The sequence below is a fragment of the Pseudophryne corroboree genome, chromosome 1 (genome assembly GCF_028390025.1).
Source record: "Pseudophryne corroboree isolate aPseCor3 chromosome 1, aPseCor3.hap2, whole genome shotgun sequence".
Lineage (NCBI taxonomy): Eukaryota > Metazoa > Chordata > Amphibia > Anura > Myobatrachidae > Pseudophryne > Pseudophryne corroboree.
Window position 1 is genome coordinate 692,994,551 of NC_086444.1, and position 22,242 is coordinate 693,016,792.

A 22,242-nucleotide genomic window follows, 5' to 3' on the forward strand; every position below is an offset into this window, starting at 1 on the left:
ATACAAAGTAACAACGGATATCACTTAAAATAACCAGCTTTTCACCGGGGAGTTACAAAAATAGCACTTAGTGTGCTTAAAGAAAATCCTTATTGGAGCTCCAGCGGTATATGGTTATCTGGACGGTAATAGTCACAGTTTCTGGACTTCTTTGCACTGCAGATTTGGTGTGTTTTAAGGTTTTATTATGTCATGCATTATTAAGAAAATTGAATACTAAATAAAAAATATTTACAATTTTTAATCAAATAGATTATATATATGCGCTTCCTTGTAATATACATATTCTTATATGGTATATGTTTTTAGTTGCCAGTGGCCTGCAGGACTATTGGCTTTCCTGGGTAAGGAGGAAATTGACACTGAGGGAGTTGGTGGTGTGGTTTGTAGGAGCTTGGTTACAAGAGGAAGGGATTTAGTGGTCAGTGGACTGCTTCCGCTGTCACCCAAAGTTTTTGAACTTGTCACTGACTTATGATGAATGTGCTGCAGGTGACGTATAAGGGAGGATGTTCCGAGGTGGTTAAAGTCCTTACCCCTACTTATTACAGCTTGACAAAGGCAACACACGGCTTGACACCTGTTGTCCGCATTTGTGTTGAAATAATTCCACACCGAAGAGCTGATTTTTTTTGTATATTGACCAGGCATGTCAATGGCCATATTCGTCCCACGGACAACAGGTGTCTCCCCGGGTGCCTGACTTAAACAAACCACCTCACCATCAGAATCCTCCTTGTCAATTTCCTCCCCAGTGCCAGCAACACCCATATCCTCATCCTGGTGTACTTCAACAGTGACATCTTCAATTTGACTATCAGGAACTGGACTGCGGGTGCTCCTTCCAGCACTTGCAGGGGGCGTGCAAATGGTGGAAGGTGCAAGCTCTTCCCGTCCAGTGTTGGGAAGGTCAGGCATCGCAAACCGACACAATTGGACTCTACTTGGGGATTTGTGATTTAGAAGAACGCACAGTTCTTTGCTGTGCTTTTGCCAGCTTAAGTCTTTTCATTTTTCTAGCGAGAGGATGAGTGCTTCCATCCTCATGTGAATCTGAACCACTAGCCATGAACATAGGCCAGGGCCTCAGCCGTTCCTTGCCACTCCGTGTCGTAAATGGCATATTGGCAAGTTTACGCTTCTCATCAGATGCTTTCAATTTTGATTTTTGGGTCATTTTACTGAACTTTTGTTTTTTGGATTTTACATGCTCTCTACTATGCCATTGGGCATCGGCCTTGGCGGCATTTCATTGTCTCGGCCATGACTAGTGGCAGCAGCTTCAGCACGAGGTGGAAGTGGATCTTGATCTTTCCCTATTTTAGCCTCCACATTTTTGTTCTCCATTTTTTAATGTGTGGAATTATATGCCAGTATCAATAGCAATGGCCTACTACTATATATACTGCGCACAACTGAAATGCACCACAGGTATGGATGGATAGTATACTTGACGACACAGAGGTAGGTAGAGCAGTGGCCTACCGTACCGTACTGCTATATATACTGTTGGTCACTGTGTCAGCAAACTGCAAAACTAAAATGCACCACAGGTATAGAATGTAGATGGATAGTATACTTAATGACGACACAGAGGTAGGTACAGCAGTGGCCTTCCGTACCGTACTGCTATATATAGTATACTGGTGGTCACTGTGTCAGCAAACTGCAAAACTAAAATGCACCACAGGTATAGAATGTAGATGGATAGTATACTTAATGACGACACAGAGGTAGGTACAGCAGTGGCCTTCCGTACCGTACTGCTATATATAGTATACTGGTGGTCACTGTGTCAGCAAACTGCAAAACTAAAATGCACCACAGGTATAGAATGTAGATGGATAGTATACTTAATGACGACACAGAGGTAGGTACAGCAGTGGCCTTCCGTACCGTACTGCTATATATAGTATACTGGTGGTCACTGTCAGCAAACTGCAAAACTAAAATGCACCACAGGTATAGAATGTAGATGGATAGTATACTTAATGACGACACAGAGGTAGGTACAACTGTGGCCTTCCGTACCGTACTGCTATATATAGTATACTGGTGGTCACTGTGTCGGCAAACTGCAAAACTAAAATGCACCACAGGTATAGAATGTAGATGGATAGTATACTTAATGACGACACAGAGGTAGGTGCAGCAGTGGCCTTCCGTACCGTACTGCTATATATACTGGTGGTCACTGTGTCAGCAAACTGCACAACTGAAATGCACCACAGGTATAGAATCTAGATGGATAATATAATTAATGACGACATAGAGGTAGGTACAGCAGTGGCCTACTGTACCGTAATGCTATATATTATATACTGGTGTTCACTGGTCAGTGTCACGATCCGGGTATCTGGACGCCATTTCTTACCCATCAGATGCCTCCTAAGGCTGGCTCAGCGCTCCAGGACCGGATCCCATCTGTTATCCTGATGTGTACATTCCTGTATCCTCTCCTGTCACTCCGGGACGCTGTCACAGTAAACGCCATATTACACCTGCCATGGCGTCTCCCGCGGCCTCCGCCGCCGTCCCTGAACTTCTGCATGCAGAGTGTCTGAGTGGCGATTACGTCAGCCGCGGCCTCCGCTGTGTCCGCGTGGTTGGATGTGCATCTGTCAGCCTGGCGCCTCCTGTCTCCGGTGGCCGGCGCCGCCATTACTGTTTTCATTACCACATGGATTACAAACCAAACTTCCCTCCAAGTGTCTGCATGGGCGCAGCCATCTTGGATTCTGTCAGCTGATCATTTCCACCAATCTGTTCTCAGTATTGATAATCTGCATAATTGCCTAGCCAATCCCTTCCTTGCTGCAGGTATAAATACACTGTGCCTGAGCAAGGAAGGCGTCAGTGCTTTGGTTGTCAAACCTAGTTCCTGTTTGTCTCTCTCCTGTGATTGTCTTCCAGGTTCCAGCTCCTGTCTCAAGACTTCCACCATAGAGACCCGCACCAGCATTCCACCTGCGGTGTAGCCTGACTCTCCAATCCATTGTGGATTCATCTGTTTCCAGCTACAACATTACCTGCTTCCAGCTCAGCTTCCAGCAGAGTACAGCTTCCCTTAAAGGGCCGGTGTCCTTTCTACACTTTACCACTCTCCACCGGTATTATTATTTCTCCGCTCTCAAGTTCTACATTTCAGTTCATATTTCATCGCTCCCAAGTTCATTTATTATTTAACTGGTTCCAGCCAGTATCCACTCCGTGCTAACAACAGTCTGGTTCCAGCCAGTATCCACAGCAGCTGTTTTATCTTCAGCAACCCAGCTTTTCCTGGAACACCAGCTGGCACAATCCTGGGTTATCTCCATTGCTACAGTCGGGCCTGGTAAGGACTTTCCATCTAGAAGATCATAAGAACTATCTCACACTACCAGTGCCCTGTGGCTCCTGCCATCCTGTAGTACCCAGGAACAGTATTTATTCTTTGCTGACTTTTACGTTTTCTTTTACTGCTGCTGTGTTGCGGAGTTGTCATAATAAACATCATTGACTTTTATCCAAGTTGTCGTGGTCACGCCTTCGGGCAGTTATTATTCATGTTACTTACATGTCCAGGGGTCTGATACAACCTCCCAGGTTCCGGTACATCTCAGCCCCTACAACTGAGGCTGCCTCCCATCAGCTCAGGCCCTCAGTTGTGACAGTCAGCAAAACTCTGCACTGTACTCCTCCTATATAATATTATACTGGTGGTCCCCAGTCCCCACAATAAAGCAGCACACTGAGCACAGATATGGAGTGTTTTTCAGGCAGACAACATATACTGGTGGTCACTGTCAGCAAAACTCTGCACTGTACTCCTGCTATATAATACAGCTGCTCCCCAGTCCCCACAATTAAGCAGTGTGAGCACAGATATATGCAGCACACTGAGCACAGATATGGAGCGTTTTTTTCAGGCAGAGAACGGATAACTGGTGGTCACTGATCAGCAAAACTCTGCACTGTACTCCTCCTATATTATACAGCTGCTCCCCAGCCCTCCCCACAATTAAGCAATAATGCACAATCAAGTTCAACAATAACGGAGAGGACGCCAGCCACGTCCTCTCCCTAACATTTCCAATGCACGAGTGAAAATGGCGGCGACGTGCGGCTGCTTATATAGAATCCGAATCTCGCGAGAATCCGACAGCGGGATGATGACGTTCGGGCGCGCTCGGGTTAACCGAGCCATACGAGAGAATCCGAGTATGGCTCGGACCCGTGTAAAAAGGGTGAAGTTCGGGGGGGTTCGGTTTCCGAGAAACCGAACCCGCTCATCACTAATTGTTATATCATATACATACATACATACATACATACATTTCTATATGTAGATTTACTAGTCTAGTGCAGTTTTATTGTTTATCTTTTAAATTGTATTTTGTTTATATAATGACTTCTGCATTGTGCCTGTAGCTGCTGTGTGGATTTCTTTCTTGCTATCACTATATTCTGCACCCTGGGGGGCTAGGTGCGTCATGATCTCATATACATGTGTGTGTATATATATATATATATATATATATATACTATAGTGCTACACAGTGTATACTGTTTTGTATTTTTTACTCTGTATTTCAGTCACCTTATACCTCTTTAATCCTCTGTTTGTGCCCTGTATTTACGGTCACATAAATCAGGTGGTTATTTGCAGGTATTGTGTGTGTCTGGCTATATTGTACTGTTACGCTCTAAGGCTACATTCCCTATAATGTCTGCCACACAGGGCGGGAAATCCGCGTACACTACTGCATCATGCAGTGCGGGCACCAAGGATTTAGCTGAGGGGGAAGTTTTAGCCGATGGTTGGTTCAGGCACTGGGTGCCATACATCTCCCAGTCAGCCCGCAGCACCTGTGGCCAATCAGGAACCACCGTGGGCAGAGATCTTAAGTATGCTGAATATGCTTGTGTTTTACGCCCCCTGTGGGACCTCCTGTGCCATTGCCGCCACATATTGTCCCTGTAGTTAATCCGCCCTGGGCGGACACTCTGTCTACCCAGTTATAACAACTAAATCAATCGTTGGTAAGACAAAAGTCTACCACATGCCCCTCTGGATTCAAGGGGTCAACTAAGTGGGCCATTTCTTCCTCACAATCCACTAATATTTCGGATAATTCTTCTGATGAGGATGGGGAATATACTGATCCGTCAGACACTGATACAGTCGCTTCTGATGGGGAATCTACAATCCAGGTTGATGTTCCTGGCCTAGTGGAGGCTATTAAGCTGATTCTCCAAATTGATGATGAGATCGATCCCACTACTGCGTCTAAGAAACCTGATAAGTTCAGATGTCAGAACGTTACTAAAGTAGTCTTACCACATTCTGACCATTTAATTGACATACGTCAGGAATCCTGGTCGTCTCCAGGAAAGAAATTTTCCTTGTCTAAAAAGATGTTAGCTCATTATCCTATCCCTGCGGAGTTGAGTAACAAGTGGGAAACTCCACCGCCGGTGGACTCTCGTGTCGCCCGTCTTGTGGTGTCATCTACTCTGCCTGTCACCACTGTCACCTCACTGAAGGAACCGATGGATAAGCGTGTGGAGGGATGCCTGAAGTTTATTTACTCTCTTACTGGTGCTGTATATAGAAAAGAGATAAATAAATCGGGATGTTACTCTCCGATTTATAATCCGGCGCTATAATTAATAAATATCAATATACCAATTTATAATAGTGATTAATAGCAGCTGAGAGGAATTAACAGCTTGCTAAACTGCAACTAATTTAAAGTATAGAAGGGAGAGTTACTCTGCGCTTTAAATCACTTTGTATATTATCCTATAAATTATCACTGTGCAGTTCACCATCGGTAATAATTGACTCAGTGAGACTTAAAGTATAAATAAAGAATTTTTTATCAGAAAAAGCATATATCAATTACAATAGATAAAATGATTTAATTAATCACTAAATATCAAAGCTAATAATTCGCAGACATGCTTTAAAATATGCAATAAATTTAGCTCTCTCAGATGGAAAGTAGTGTTCATCAAAACACTGGCGTCCCAGTGTGTGGTGTGATAAATGTCCCGCAAATGATATCCACAATCACAATGGTTGTATTATTGGTAAAACGGTGTAATCTAAAATAATTACCCACGTGCTGGTTCCTGTAGAAAGTGCAAACAGGGTCCTTTCAGATGGTATACTTGCACGTGAGATGAGGGAAATAATGTAATATGACTGCTGCAATTGAATGTTAGCCGCTCCATTTAGGGGACACTGCACGTCTCCAATGCACTGATGGATGCTGGCCGCTGATAATTGCACGACGTCTGTATATCCCTCTGAGAGCACCGGACAGTTGGATTCCGCCGCGGGGCCCCGGCACGAAGCACCCGGCGTCTGGCGGAGGTATCGCACGGCAAAGTGCTGGAGTATGTAAAGCTCCGTGAGCTGTTAGAGCCTGCGGGTACCGACACCTGGAGAGCTTAATTGAGAGAGAGTGTGTCTGGGCGTCAACGCGTTTCGTCTCCTAGCAACCGGAGACTTCCTCAAGATGAATACCTCCCCTCTACGGACTTCAGAATTTATACCCGTCTGATAGCATTAAACCTTATCAGATGTGTCTGCTTAATCAATTAATGAATAAATGCTTAAAATCACTATTTCATCCTAATTTGAACATATTTACAAATATATAACTTATTCATAATATAATAATAATATATCTTAAAGACACACTGAGTTAATATAATAGACATACATTGTTTCAAAATCCACAGCAACAGTTTAATTGTATCTAATATGCAGACAAGTAGCACCCAGTATACTTTGTACTACACTTTACTGGGCAGCTATAATTAGTCTATTACTGAAAATAACGGAGTAGGTTGTCATTAGCAACACAGCAATACTAAGGTAGATTTTTCTAAGGAAACTGATCGAGATGTTAAGAGGATCTTTCACTAAAACAAAAATATATATATAGATCAATATTAATAGAGGTTACAAATATAGAGAGGTAAAAACTTATATAAAGAAAATAAATTAAAATCTATCTACAGAGTTAATTACAATGAAATACCACATAGACATGCGTACTGGGGAGAACAGCCTCTATCCCCAGTGAACAGTCAGATTATGCTTTATATGTATTTGAGTGTAATTTTCAGGTAATAAGTACTCATTTATGTTTAACCCCTGAAAAAAAATGAAAATAAAAATAAAAAGTAAAAATAAAAAAAAATGAAAATAAATAAATATAAAAATACAAATAAAAATAACAATGAAATAACAATAAATAAATAAAGATAAAAATAAAACTAAATAATTTTAATAATAACATAAGAAGGACAATAACTCTTCTATTGTAACCTATTATATATATACATCCTATTATGATTCACAATGTGAGGGATATATATTGCAATATATTAACTATACAAATACACCAACATAACGGTGCATACATGTAGAGATATGCAAAGGTGGAATAACTGTTTTGATTAATAATGAAGTACACCAGAACTTATAAATAAGACATTTAAACCTATGGTTTAGTCTAGACAGGTATAATCGAGAGCTTCATTAAGACCTTCAGGATGGAGAGTATCCAGCCTGAATATCCATGAGGACTCCCCTACACAGAGTTTTCGGAATCGGTCTCCTCCCCTTTTTGTGCTAGTGAACTGCTCTACACCTAACACGGTTAGGGATGATGGGTCACCATTATGTACCCTGGAAAAATGTCGGGATACGCTATGAGTTTGTAGTTTCTTTATGATGTTAAGTCTGTGTTCTCTAAATCTTGACTTTAGGGACCTAGTAGTTCTCCCCACATATTGAAGGGAGCATGGACACTGTAGTACATAAACACAGTATTCTGAGTCACAATTGATAAATTGTTTGATCCGAAAAGAATTGTTATTAGCCGTAGAAGTAACATCTGAAACCTTGTTCTTAATAAATTTACAGGTTAAGCAAACTTGTTTGTTACATCTAAAACAACCTAACGGTTTCTTAGGTAACCAGGTTGGTGTTACATTGGTATTAATTGGCTTTAAAAAACTAGGAGCCAACATTTCTTTCAAGTTTGTGTTCCTCCTAAAGATAACCAACGGTTTCTTAGCCAAACATTTATTCAAAATGGAATCTTGTTTAATAATTCATAGTTTTTTTGAACAATTTTTTTAATAATATTAGATTTCTTATTAAATTTTGAAATAAATTTGATGGAATCTTCGACCACTGTATTATTTCCCTTCACATTATTTTTCATAGAATTAGATCCAGGATATTTAGTTTTAGGTGACTTTTCGGAGTTGGTCTCTACTAAGGTTTTAGCAAACTTCCAAGAATCTTCTATTAGATACGATGGATAACCTCTTTCACAAAACTGTTTCAATAAGTTGTCTACTTGTAATAAGAATGTAGAATCCTGAGAGCAATTACGTCTAATTCTGATAATTTGATTTTTTGGGATATTTTTCACCCATGGTCTATAATGTCCACTTGAGAAATGAAGAAAGTTACCAGCATCTACTGGTTTGATAAAATTTGTGGATATAATCTTATCTTTATCTATTGAGAATGTGATATCTAGAAAATTGGTGGTGGCATAACTAAAATTATGAGTGAATTTTAAATTATAAGTGTTATCATTCAAAAAATTAACAAAATCAAGTGCTTTAAGGTGACCCCCATTCCAAATAATAAATAAATCGTCGATGTAACGGCCATAGAGGACCAGGTTCTCTCTATATGGGCCGCTCCAGATGTACTCTTCTTCGAAGCGGCCCATATAGAGGTTGGCAAAACTGGGTGCAAACCTGGTCCCCATGGCCGTCCCAAGGCGTTGTAAATAATAACGGTCATCAAACAGAAAATAATTGTGAGTAAGGATAAATAATATGGCTTCCAAAACAAAGTCACGTTGTCCTTGCTTAATGGTAAGGTCTCTGTCCAAATAGTATTTGACGACTCAATACCTTTTTGATGGGGTATGTTAGTGTAGAGGGATTGGATGTCTAGGGTTAAAAAACCGAGATCGTTAGTCCACCCCCTACCTACTGTTTGTTGTAATATATGATAAGTATCTTTAATATATGACTTTAAAGTGACAACCTGACCCTGTAAATGGAAGTCCACAAAATGGGATAAATTAGAAGTTAGTGATTCCACTCCCGAAATAATAGGTCTCCCTGGTGGATGTGACAAATCTTTATGTATCTTGGGTAAGTGATAAAAAATGGGAGTGATAGGGTGTGAGGGCAACAAAAAATAAAATTCATCTTCAGATATCACGTTATCAGATTTTGCTGTTTGTAACATATTTTTTAATTCGGACAGAAAGTGGTATGTAGGATTGGTATGCAAGGTCTGATAGTACTCCATGTCACTGAGCTGCCTATATGCTTCTGCAACATAGTCAGTTCTTGACTGTAAGACTACCCCCCCCCCCTCTTTATCTGCTGATTTTATAACCAGCGAGGGGTCATCTGTGAAAATTTTTATTGCATTCCTCTCTGCTTTAGTAAGATTTTGCATATGATATACTGTTGACTTTCTTTTATTCCTTTCGGTTTTCTGACATAACGCTTTGAAATCATGAAGGATTTTGTTATAAAAAACAGTAATCGCTGGGCTTTTTTGTTCCAGCGGAAAGAAACTAGATTTCTTTTTACATTTTGGACATGAAGACCTAGGGTCATTAAAACTAAAATCAAATAATTTTAGTTCTGTATTATTGCTCTCTAGGAATAGTTCCTCCAATGTACATAAACCAGCTTTATCTGAGTCATCTAAAATGATAGGGGAAGTTTCCCCGTTTGGAAAATTTTTATCCAATTTTTTAACAGCAAAGTAGCGCTTTCTACACAAATCTCTGGTAAATTTATTCAAATCAACAAATAATTAGAAAATATTTGGTTCTTTTACTTGGAACAAAATTAAGGCCTTTTTTCAGAAGGTGTATTTGATCATTTGTTAATTTTTGGGACGTAAGGTAATATATTCCTTTACTGTCTACCTGTACCTTGCTTTTCTTGGACCTCTTTCCTCCTCCTCTACATCCTCGTTTTCTCTGTATCTTTTTGGGGTGTGATTTGTCAGGGTCTTGTAAGGGTTGAGGTGGTGGGTTGCATTCAACCTGTGAAAATCCCCTGAATGATCTGAATGGCTTTCCTCAACTCTGTACTTGGAATATGCATCTGCACGATTTCTATTGGAATTTCTATATACATTCTTTTGGTTCTCTGATTTAGTTTGTCTTGGTGTACATATATCTGTCTTTGAGTGAGTGTCTATATGTTGAGATTTAGGGACAGTTCTACTAGGATAATTAGGAGCAAATCTAGTACTATTTAATCTACCTCTTTGTTTATTATAGGTTCTAATCCTGTTTGTTTTATAATCCTCTTGATCCCTCGACCATTTCCTTTTCTTACTGTAAATGAGATCTTTTTCGAATCTTTCCACTCTAGTATTTATTTGTTCATCTTTATTTTTAAATGAGGGCTGTTCTTTGAATCTTAATAGATCATCTTTAACTTGTTCAATTTTAGTAACTGTGTGGTCTACTTTCTCATTTCTATAATTAACGAGCAATTTCATAAGTGATAGGGAACAGGTGTCCAAAGTATCGTCCCACTGTTTTTGGAGGTTGGGGTTGTCATTAATAGACAGACAGATGTTTAAACACCCTCAAACCCCTGGGGATGATCTTAGCATCTATATATTTCTGTAAAGAGACACTGTCCCACCAATTACGCATCTCATCCTTCAGAAGATCTTCCAATTGATAGAATAATTTGTTCATATCTGGATTCATATTAGTTTGAGCAGTGTCATTATCTTCTTCATATGTAAAACTAGATAAGTATTGGTCACGTCTAATTTTCCTATCATGATAGCTTCTGAACTCTGCCATGGTGAACTGCACAATATAAACTGGTTAATAATATATAGATAAAAAGATCAATATCTATGAAAATAGGTATATATATTTAGTTGCAAATTTAGCAATTACTTAAGCTGCCAGGATAAAGCAAAATGGAAATAGAAAAGAGATAAATAAATCGGGATGTTACTCTCCGATTTATAATCCGGCGCTATAATTAATAAATATCAATATACCAATGTATAATAGTGATTAATAGCAGCTGAGAGGAATAAACAGCTTGCTAAGCTGCTGTATATAGACCCACTATAGCAGCCTCCTGGGCCGCGAAAGGAATTGAAGCATGGGTTCAGGCAATTGAGGATGAGATGCCTCAGGATATTTCTGACACTGCCAGACAATATCTGTCTCATATTACCACAGCCTCCCACTATATTCAGGAGGCGATGTAATGGCAGCCAAGGCGTCTACTACTTCTATACTGGCTCGCCGAATTCTGTGGTTGAGGTCCTGGAAGGTGGACCTAGACTCCAAAAAGACCTTGGAGGTGCTCCCTTTTTGGAGAGGATCTGAATAAGATTGTGACTGACTTGGCAACTGCTAAGACTGCATTTCTCCCAAGTACTAATCCTTCTGCTCCGAAGGCAAAGAGTACCACTTTTCGTTCCTTTCGACCTCCGGGGAAGGCAAAAAGTCAGGCGTACCCAAGACAGGCTCATACTTCCAAATCCACTAAGCCCAAACCTAAACAATCCTGGGCCACCCGTCAGCCTGCTTCCAAACAAGACAAGCCTGCTGCATGACGGGGCGCCCCCCCCACCCCCCGGGGGGACCCCAGGGTGGGAGGCTGACTTCTGCAGTTTGCCCAGGCCTGGTTAAAGACCACTTTGGATGCCTGGGTGAGGGAAGTTGTCTCTCACGGATATGCTATCTCTTTCAAGAGATGTCCCCCTTGCCAGTTCTGCTCAACGGTTATCCCTTCACATCCATTGAAAGCGCAAGCTCTACACTTGTTGTGCAATCCCTCCTGGACACAGGAGTGGTAGTGCTGGTACCTCTGTCCCAGAGAGGCAGGGGATACTATTCGACCCTGTTTCTAGTTCCGAAGCCAAATGGGTTCTTCCGACCTATAGTCAACTTCAAATCATTGAACAAATTTGTGTGAGTGTGCAAATTCTATATGGAAACTCTGCACTTTATTGTAGTGGCCATGGAACTCGAAGACTATATGGTATCCCTGTACATACAGGATGCTTACCTGCATATACCTATTGCCATGTTGCATCAGCAATATCTCGGTTTCCTATTGGCAACCTACATTATCAATTCCAGGCTCTGCCATTTGGACTGGCCACGGCCCCTCGGATTTTCACCAAGGTCATGGCCATGATGACTGTCCTCCTCCGCTGTCAGGGAATCAGGATCCTGCCATATCTGGATGACTTGCTGATCCTGGCGAACTTCCAAGATTGTTTCCATAGTCATCTGGAACTGACGGTCCAATTCCTACAAGCCCACGGGTGGGTCATCAACTGGAACAAGTCCTCGCTGGTTCCTACTCAGAGCATGGTGCACCTGGGGTCACTGCTGGACACACACATCCAGAGATTGTTTCTGACTCCAGAGAAAGTCCTGAAATTTCAGAACAAGATCAGATACTTCCTCTCTCGCCCAAGAGTGTTGATACACTCGGCGATGCAAGTACTAGGCCTCATGGTTTCTGCTTTCGACATGGTAGAGTACGCTCAATTTAATTCCCGTCCTCTGCAGAGGTTAATCCTTTCCAAGTGGGATGGCCTGCCTCATCGGATCAGGTCTCAAATGATCTCCTTGACTCTGGAGGTTCGTCTGTCACTGAGGTGGTGGCTACAGGACCAACGGTTGAGCAGGGGCTGTCTCCAACTGGGTCCTCCTGACAACGGACGCCAGTCTGCGAGGTTGGAGCAACACTTTCTCCAGGGTCGGTGGACCAAGGAGGAATCTCTCCTCCTGATAAACATTCTGGAATTGCAGGCAGTGTTCAATGCGTTGATGCTTGCCCTGCCTTTGGTACAGAACAGGCCTGTTCAAGTACAATCAGACAACACCACCATGGTGGCGTACATAAATCATCAAGGCAGCATTCGAAGCCGCATGGCAATGCTGGAAGCATCAAAAATCCTCCGCTGGGCGGAACGCCATCTGCCAGCAATATCGTCAGTGTTCATTCCCAGAGTCCTCAACTGAGAAGCGGATTTCCTCAGTCGTCAGGACGTTCATGCCAGAGAGTGGAGTCTTCATCCAGAAGTCTTTTAACTCCTAGTGTACAAGTGGGGCCTACCAGATGTAGACCTGATGGCGTTTTGACACAATCACAAGGTTCTGGTCTTCAGATCAAGGACAAGGGATCTTCAAGCAGCCTTCGTGGACGCACTGGCAATTCCATTAAACTTTCGGCTGCCTCCAGTGTCACTCCTGCCCAGTGTACTACGGAAGTTCAAGCAAGAAAGAGGAATACTACTTCTAGTCACTCCAGCGTGGCCCAGACGGCATTGGTTTTCAGACCTGCAAGGTCTATCGATAGAGCGTCCTCTTCTACTTCCTCAGCGCCCAGACCTCCTCATTCAGGGTCCTTGTGTCTATCCTACCCTGGCCATACTGGCTTTGACGGCGTGGCTCTTGAAGCTTCATACTATGTTGAAGGCCCGCAAACCGGCTACTGCACGGCTTTATTACAGGATGTGCTGCTAAGAATTATGATGCCTACACGTTCAGAAATTCCAGACTTTTGGCTTTTCTGCAACAAGGCCTAGACTTAGCCTCCCTCAAGGTTAATACAGTATATCTGCCTTGTCTGTGTGGTTTCAGAGAAAAATTGCATCTATTCCTGATGTTCATACTTTCACTCAGGGTGCTTTATGGATTCAGCCTCCCTATGTCCCTCTTGTGGCTCCATGGGATCTGTCTGTTGTCTTGAATGCCCTACAAGAGTCTCGATTTAAACCTCTGGAGTCTGTGGACCTTAAATGCCTTATGTTTAAGGTCGTGTTTCTGTTGGCTATTGCCTCTGCTAGGAGGGTGTCGGACTTAGGCGCTTTGTCCTGTTGTCCACCCTTTTTGATTTTTCACCGTGACCGGGCAGTTCTTCGAACTCGCCCCGGTTATCTACCTAAGGTTTTATCTTCTTTCCATCTTAACCAAGAAATTGTGTTTCCGGCTTTTATCTCTTCTAGTTTGTCCTCCAAAGAGCGGTCTTTGGATGTGGTAAGGGCGCTCCGTATTTATGTGGAGAGGACTGCCTCTATCAGGAGGTCAGATTCCCTTTTTGTACTTTTTGGTTTTCACAAACGTGGCTGGCTTGCGCATAAGCAAACCTTGGCCAGATGGATTAGAATGGTGATTGCACAAGTTTATGTGCAGGCTGTACTTCCAGCTCCTGCTGCTATCAAAGCCCATTCTACTCTGTCTGTGGGACCTTCTTCGGCGGCACACCGAGGCACGACTGTTGAACAATTGTGCAAGGTGGCTACGTTTTCCTCAGTGAACACGTTCATTAGGTTCTATGCCTTTAATACTTCCGCCTCCCAGGATGCTTCCTTTGGACGCCTAGTTCTTGTGCCCGCTACGGTGCGTCCCCTCTCATGAGGAACTGCTTTAGGACATGTATTCCCTGTGGAATCCCAATGTACCCTGCTGCAGAAAAGGAGATTTATGGTAGACTTACCATAGTTAAATCTCTTTCTGTGAGGTACACTGGATTCCACAGGGCGCCCACCCTGATGCACTTAGCTTCTTTGGGTTTGTATGGCATTAGCCGCTGGTCCCTTCTCCTGGCGTGAGAATGTGGTTCAATGGGGATGATTCAGACGTGATCATAGCTGTGCTAAATTTAGCACAGCTACGATCAGGAACACAGACATGCGGGGGGACGCCCAGCACAGGGCTAGCCCGCCCCGCATGTCAGTCCCTGCACCGTCGCAGAAGTGTAAAAGCATCGCACAGCAGCGATGCTTTTGCACTTCAGGGGGTAAATTTACTAAGATGGGAGTTCTATTTAAGATGGGATGTTGCCCATAGCAACCAATCAGATTCTACTTCTCATTTATCTAGCACCTTCTAGAAGATGGTACCTGGAATCTGATTGGTTGCTATGGGCAACATCCCATCTTAAATAGAACTCCCATGTTAGTAAATTTACCCCCAGGAGTAGCTCCCGGCCATCGCAGCTTTGTGTGCTGGCCAGGAGCTACTCGTCGCTACCTGGGTCGCAGCAGCTGCATGTGACGTCACGCAGCCGCTGCGGCCTGCCCCCGCACGGTCCGGCCAAACGCCGGATCGCGCCCACAATGCGGCGGCCAAACGCCGTCGTACCGCCCCCTCCCTGTCATTCAGGCAGAGGCGATCGCTAAGCAGCGACAGCCATCGGCTGTCAGCCATGCGCCAGCGCACTGCGGCGCCGGCACATGCGCAGATCTAACCTGATCACTGCGCTGCGAAGAACTGCAGCGAGCGATCAGGTCAGATTGACCCCCTATGTGACTAATATCTGCCGTCTCTTTTACCTGCTACTGCATTGGACTGGTTAACGAAACTGAGCTCCAGTTCCTGGAGGTGGGGTTATAGAGGAGGTGGTGCAGTGCATCCTAGGAACAGTCAAAGCTTTAGCCTGTTGGTGCCTCGGATCAAGTTCCAACTCTACACCCCGATGTATTCCCTGTGGAATCCAGTGTACCTCGCAGAAAGAGATTTAACTAAATCTCCTTATTTAATTAAGACGTTAGCCATTTGTTTGCTACCGAAAACTTTATGGAAAAGAATATTTTCTTTACTAAATTGGGATAATTCCCTGTGTCTGGACCACCCTCCTTACCTCTCTGATGAAGCAAGAAGATCATGTAATCCAATAACACACCTAGAGGGGTATTACAAATTGTTCATTGTTTATTACTGTATTTATTATACTCTCAAACATCTAAACTTCATTCATGCACAGTGCAAAGGTCTAGGCAGGTGACCAGGGGGGTTACTGGTGCGAGGTGCGCGTTATTATCTTTGCTGCAGTGAAGTGCCAGGGGGACGGTGTGTGGCCGGCGCGACCCATTTATAATACTTTACTAGGTGCTGCAGCCGGGTTTACTGAACCTCGGGGCCACTCCGACTCAAACCATTTGCGCCCCCCAGTCGCCAGGCCTGGTGATTCCTTGTATTGTTTACTTTTTAAATGTCTGATAATATATATTTTACCTAGGTACATATTGTGTATATTTACTACCATATGGTGCACTTCAGACCTTAAACAGATATGACTTTGTTGTGCTGCAGGAGTGCAAATGTAAAATGTGAGTTCTCATTTAGATTTTGGAGGTTAACATGACTTAGGTAAACTATAAACATATGTATACAGTCACAGATGCACAGTATGAGTATGCAGCATGCATTATAAGTATATAATTTATTAATAATGATAATTATTATTATTATTATAATTTATTTATATAGCGCTCTTTCTTCAACATTAGTAAGCAGTATGTATTGTTTGTTTTTGTTTTGCATTGTAGAAATATGGTAGAAAGTTACAGCCATTAGCTGTTAGCCTGTAAACCAGGGGCACCCAAACTATAGCTCGCAGGCCGACACCTGCTAAATTCCAGCCCCTGGTTCTAGCGGGAGTGGCCGCTGTGGTACATAGAGAAATGCACCCCGATCTGAGGTGATGAATGATAGACGCTGAAGAGGTGGGGTTAGACTGGGAGGTAGAGCTTCTTCCAGTGCCGATTTCCAACTTTTTAATAATATACACTAAATTAATTACAGTTTTGCTAAATAACCTTCTCTATTTCCTCTAAGCACCAAAAAGTGCAACAATGAAAAAGAAGCCAGAGCCCAAAAGCGTGGGTCCCTTGAGAGACGAGGATGGGGCTCCCTGGAATGGAATTACGCTCAACAGATGCCTAGTCGTTGCTGCTGTTACTGCTCTTTTGAGTATGGGCTTTCAGGTTCTCCAAGGTAGGAGAGACCAATGGAATACCTAAGAAAGAAAATGTAATAAAGAATATTGTAAATGTTAAATAGGATTCAGCTTGAACAGACTAATTTGTGCATTTCAGCAGTTTCTATATCTCCCTTTTATACTACCACATGGAAGTGCTGTACTACTACAATCCGCATGCTGAAATATAAGTCTTAAGGTGCATACAGAGTGTGCAATATTTTAATCAATATCGCTCATTTTCATCCTTCTCAGCTATATTGACTAAAATATCGCACAGTGTGAATGCCGCAAATGAAAGCCGATGCGCGTTCCAGAGGGTCGTTAACAACCCCATCTGTTGGCCGTACATGCAGGTCAATTTTGGCTATGTCAGCCAAAACTGGTGAGTCCCTTGGAAGTAGCTATGCTTGAAATTGTACAGGAGTAGTTATCAAATTGGTTTCATTCTTCAGCTTTAGAATATATCACAGATTCAATAAGACTTGGTGATCCTGTATCAATCTACCCTGCTCTAATAGCTTAGAGGTGTGGAGGTGTCTAATGGAGGATTACGCATTCCCTGTTCTTCACCAGGATGAACTTTACTGCCAGGATCTCTGTTGTGGTCGTCTAAAGTAGCACGGGGGGTGAGATCGGAGTGGGAAGCAGAGAAGTGGGGTGCTTAGAAGGTGTAGATGAGAAATGAATTACACGAACTGCTGACTAAGGGGCTATTTCAGTTTGGATCGCAAATCGCTCTGTTTCCAGATAGATGGAGCGTTGCAGGGGCAGGACAACCCGAACGGTGGGCGGTGCAAATGGGGGCGTGGTCGCACGCGCTGCGTGACATCGCACGCAGCTGGCGCGACAGGTAAGATGGCGCCGGGAATCTTGTGGCCGCAGCTAAGCTGCGCCGACAGGAATCATCCTTAATTTCTGCTGACAAGCAGAAATTGTGAAGCGATCACAATTTCTGCTTGTCAAAGGGGGGAAGGAGCCGGTCAGTATGCTGAGCGGCCCCCAGCATGCGAGCAAAAGGATAGTAAATTCTGCTAATTAGCAGAATTTGCTATCCTTATTAGCCCCTAAAAGGAATTAAGCTTAGTGAGGCTCGAGGTGTGAGGCACAGATTGGAACTGTGAGATAAGGCACTGCTAGGAGAGCAGCGGTACCGACTGGACTGGTGAGATGAGATCAGAGACACAGTCTTGGCCAGTGAAGCAGATCGGTGTCACAGTTGTGGAATACATACGATATCCTGACGGATGGGATGCTGGCTGGTGGTCTTATGACAGACACTGGCAACACGAAGCAGAGAATACCAACAGGGGTCAAGTAAGTATGTTTTCGCTCCTGCCTTACCCTCCTTTCCCACAGTCTAAATCTGTACACCCCCCTTCAGTAGCCTGACCGACCTTAACCCTCCTCGATGGAGCCTAAACCTAAACCCCCCTTCCCGCGGCCTACACCTAACACTCCCTCCCCTGCAGCCTAACTGTCCCCGGTGGTGCCTATCCGTAATGGACCCTCCCCCCACTGCCTAAAAGTAGCCTTCCCTGCTGCTTACCATTGAAGACTTCCGGCAGAGGTTGATCCGTTCGACATTCCGAGCAGTGTCAGGATTCTGGCATCTGTTTTCCGACTGCTGGGATTCTGAACGCCGGTATCCTGAGCAGATCCCAGCTTGAACTGTGAGATGAGCACTGCAGGGAGTACAGAGGCATAGGCTGGAACTGTGAGATGAGCACTGCAGGTAGTACAGAGGCACATGCTGAAACTGAGAGATGAGCACTGCAGGGGTGTACAGAGACACAGGCTGGAACTGTGAGATGAGCACTGCAGGGAGTACGGAGGCACAGGCTGGAACTGTGAGATGAGCACTGCAGGGAGTACGGAGGCACAGGCTGGAACTGTGAGATGAGCACTGCAGGGAGTACAGAGGCACAGGCTGGAACTGTGAGATGAGCACTGCAGGGAGTACAGAGGCACAGGCTGGAACTGTGAGATGAGCACTGCAGGGAGTACAGAGGCACAGGCTGGAACTGTGAGATGAGCACTGCAGCGAGTACAGAGGCACAGGCTGGAACTCTCACGAGCAGGGCCCTCTTCCCTCATGTGCTTATCCTTTCTTTAATAATCTTCAACTGCATCAACTCCAGCAGTCTTCTGCCACCTGATACTTATTCCAGTGTCATCTGCTGATGTAACTATGTTTATTTACCCTGTACTTGTCCTATACTGTCATCAACTGTAAGTTGCTGTTTTCCTGTTTGATTATTCATGTACTCTGTAATTGGGCGCTGCGGAAACCCTTGTGGCGCCATATAAATGAAGGATAATAATAATAATAACAACTGTGAGATGAGCACTGCAGGGGAGTACAGAGACACAGGCTGGAACTGTGAGATGAGCACTGCAGGGAGTACAGAGGCATAGGCTGGAACCATGAGATGAGAAGGTTCACTATCCAGACACTTGTCATGAGCTTCTAAAAGAGAGGGGTTTAATAACCCTCCTAATCCCAGGACCTCTGAATATAGGACTACCTATACACATGACTGGCGTTGAATGGGATGTAATTGGCTGCAGACCTTTCCAAGATATGCAGCCGTAACAGAAAGCAGAAACTACTTAACACCTGTTCAGACCCGATAAGTGGGTGTGTACTGTGGTCTGACAGGTAGACCACAGTACAGAATTTGACTACGGGGCTAATTCAGGTTGGATCGCAAATCGGGATCCTATCGGAATTATTGCGTTCGCCCCCACATGCGCAGCACCCGTCCTGCGCATGCGCCCACACTTTTTGTCAATCGGGCAGAGGCGTTTGCGAGGCAGGGGGAGGGCGGCAACGCTTCACTTCCTAGGCGGAGATGGAGAGTTGTAAGGCGTGGTCTCTAAACGAGGGGCGTGCCGGCGCAAACAGCAGCTGCGTGATGTCATGCGCGACCGTCGCGATCAGGAACACAGCGGCGGGTCTCCTGCGGGCGCAGCTCAGCTGCACCGGCAGGAGGCATCCTTAATTTCTACTTGTTGAAGGGGGGAAGGCAGCGGTCAGCATGCTGGGCAGCCTTGCCCTGCGATGGGCGGCCCCCAACATGCTATGAAAGGATTGCAAATTCTGCTAATTAGCAGAATTTGCAATCCTCACTGAATTAGCCCCTATATTTTTAGCCAGACATGATTGCCCAGCTCAAACACATTTGAGCTGAATAGCTACATTATAAAGGGGGAGAAGTATCAAGCATTGGAGAGTGATGAAGTGGAAAAGTTGCAGAAATCAACCAATCTGTTTTCTCTGACGTCCTAAGTGGATGCTGGGGACTCCGTCAGGACCATGGGGATTAGCGGCTCCGCAGGAGACAGGGCACAAAAGTAAAAGCTTTAGGATCAGGTGGTGTGCACTGGCTCCTCCCCCCATGACCCTCCTCCAAGCCTCAGTTAGATTTTTGTGCCCGGCCGAGAAGGGTGCAATCTAGGTGGCTCTCCTAAAGAGCTGCTTAGAGTAAAAGTTTTGTTAGGTTTTTTATTTTCAGTGAGTCCTGCTGGCAACAGGCTCACTGCATCGAGGGACTTAGGGGAGAGAAGTGAACTCACCTGCGTGCAGGATGGATTGGCTTCTTAGGCTACTGGACACCATTAGCTCCAGAGGGAGTCGGAACACAGGTCTCACCCTGGGGTTCGTCCCGGAGCCGCGCCGCCGACCCCCTTGCAGATGCCGAAAAGTGAAGAGGTCCAGAAACCGGCGGCAGAAGACTTTTCAGTCTTCATAAGGTAGCGCACAGCACTGCAGCTGTGCGCCATTGTTGTCAGCACACTTCATAGCAGCGGTCACTGAGGGTGCAGGGCGCTGGGGGGGGCGCCCTGGGCAGCAATGATAGTACCTTATTCTGGCTAAAAATACATCACATATAGCCCCTGGGGGCTATATGGATGTATTTAACCCCTGCCAGGTCTCAGAAAAACGGGAGAAGAAGCCCGACGAAAAGGGGGCGGGGCCTATTCTCCTCAGCACACAGCGCCATTTTCCCTCACAGAAATGCTGGTGGGAAGGCTCCCAGGCTCTCCCCTGCACTGCACTACAGAAACAGGGTTAAAACAGAGAGGGGGGGCACTTATTTGGCGATATGACTATATATATTAAAATGCTATAAGGGAAAAACACTTATATAAAGGTTGTCCCTGTATAATTATAGCGTTTTTGGTGTGTGCTGGCAAACTCTCCCTCTGTCTCCCCAAAGGGCTAGTGGGGTCCTGTCCTCTATCAGAGCATTCCCTGTGTGTGTGCTGTGTGTCGGTACGTGTGTGTCGACATGTATGAGGACGATGTTGGTGAGGAGGCGGAGCAATTGCCTGTAATGGTGATGTCACTCTCTAGGGAGTCGACACCGGAATGGATGGCTTATTCAAGGAATTACGTGATAATGTCAACAGAGACGGCCGGTAAACAAAATAGTACCTGTCCAGGCGTCTCAAACACCGTCAGGGGCTTTAAAACGCCCATTTACCTCAGTCGGTCGACACAGACACAGACACGGACACTGATTTCAGTGTCGACGGTGAAGAAACAAACGTATTTTCCTTTAGGGCCACACGTTACTTGTTAAGGGCAATGAAGGAGGTGTTACATAATTCTGATACTACAAGTACCACAAAAAAGGGTATTATGTGGGGTGTGAAAAAACTACCTGTAGTTTTTCCTGAATCAGATAAATTAAATGAAGTGTGTGATGATGCGTGGGTTTCCCCCGATAGAAAATTATTGGCGGTATACCCTTTCCCGCCAGAAGTTAGGGCGCGTTGGGAAACACCCCTTAGGGTGGATAAGGCGCTCACACGCTTATCAAAACAAGTGGCGGTACCGTCTCCAGATAGGGCCGTCCTCAAGGAGCCAACTGATAGGAGGCTGGAAAATATCCTAAGAAGTATATACACACATACTGGTGTTATACTGCGACCAGCGATCGCCTCAGCCTGGATGTGCAGAGCTGGGGTGGCTTGGTCGGATTCCCTGACTAAAAATATTGATACCCTTGACAGGGACAGTATTTTATTGACTATAGAGCATTTAAAGGATGCATTTCTATATATACGAGATGCACAGAGGGATATTTGCACTCTGGCATCAAGAGTAAGTGCGATGTCCATATCTGCCAGAAGATGTTTATGGACACGACAGTGGTCAGGTGATGCAGATTCCAAACGGCACAAAGAAGTATTGCCGTATAAAGGGGAGGAGTTATTTGGGGTCGGTCCATCGGACCTGGTGGCCACGGCAACTGCTGGAAAATCCACCGTTTTTACCCTAAGTCACATCTCTGCAGAAAAAGACACCGTCTTTTCAGCCTCAGTCCTTTCGTCCCCATAAGAGTCATATCTGCCCAGGGATAGAGGAAAGGGAAGAAGACTGCAGCAGGCAGCCCATTCCCAGGAACAGAAGCCTCC

The 22,242-nt window shown here is 44.4% G+C and overlaps 1 protein-coding gene across 6 annotated transcripts in view; it reads left to right on the forward strand.

The window, feature by feature from the left end:
• JSRP1 (junctional sarcoplasmic reticulum protein 1) overlaps positions 1 to 22,242 on the forward strand; it is a 230,221-nt gene that overhangs the window by 156,430 nt on the left and 51,549 nt on the right. For all 6 annotated transcript variants that reach the window (XM_063914783.1, XM_063914786.1, XM_063914781.1 and 3 more), the window contains exon 4: positions 16,674 to 16,832. In XM_063914783.1, coding sequence (XP_063770853.1) covers positions 16,674 to 16,832 — 159 coding nt within the window. The remainder of the gene's footprint in view (positions 1 to 16,673; positions 16,833 to 22,242) is intronic.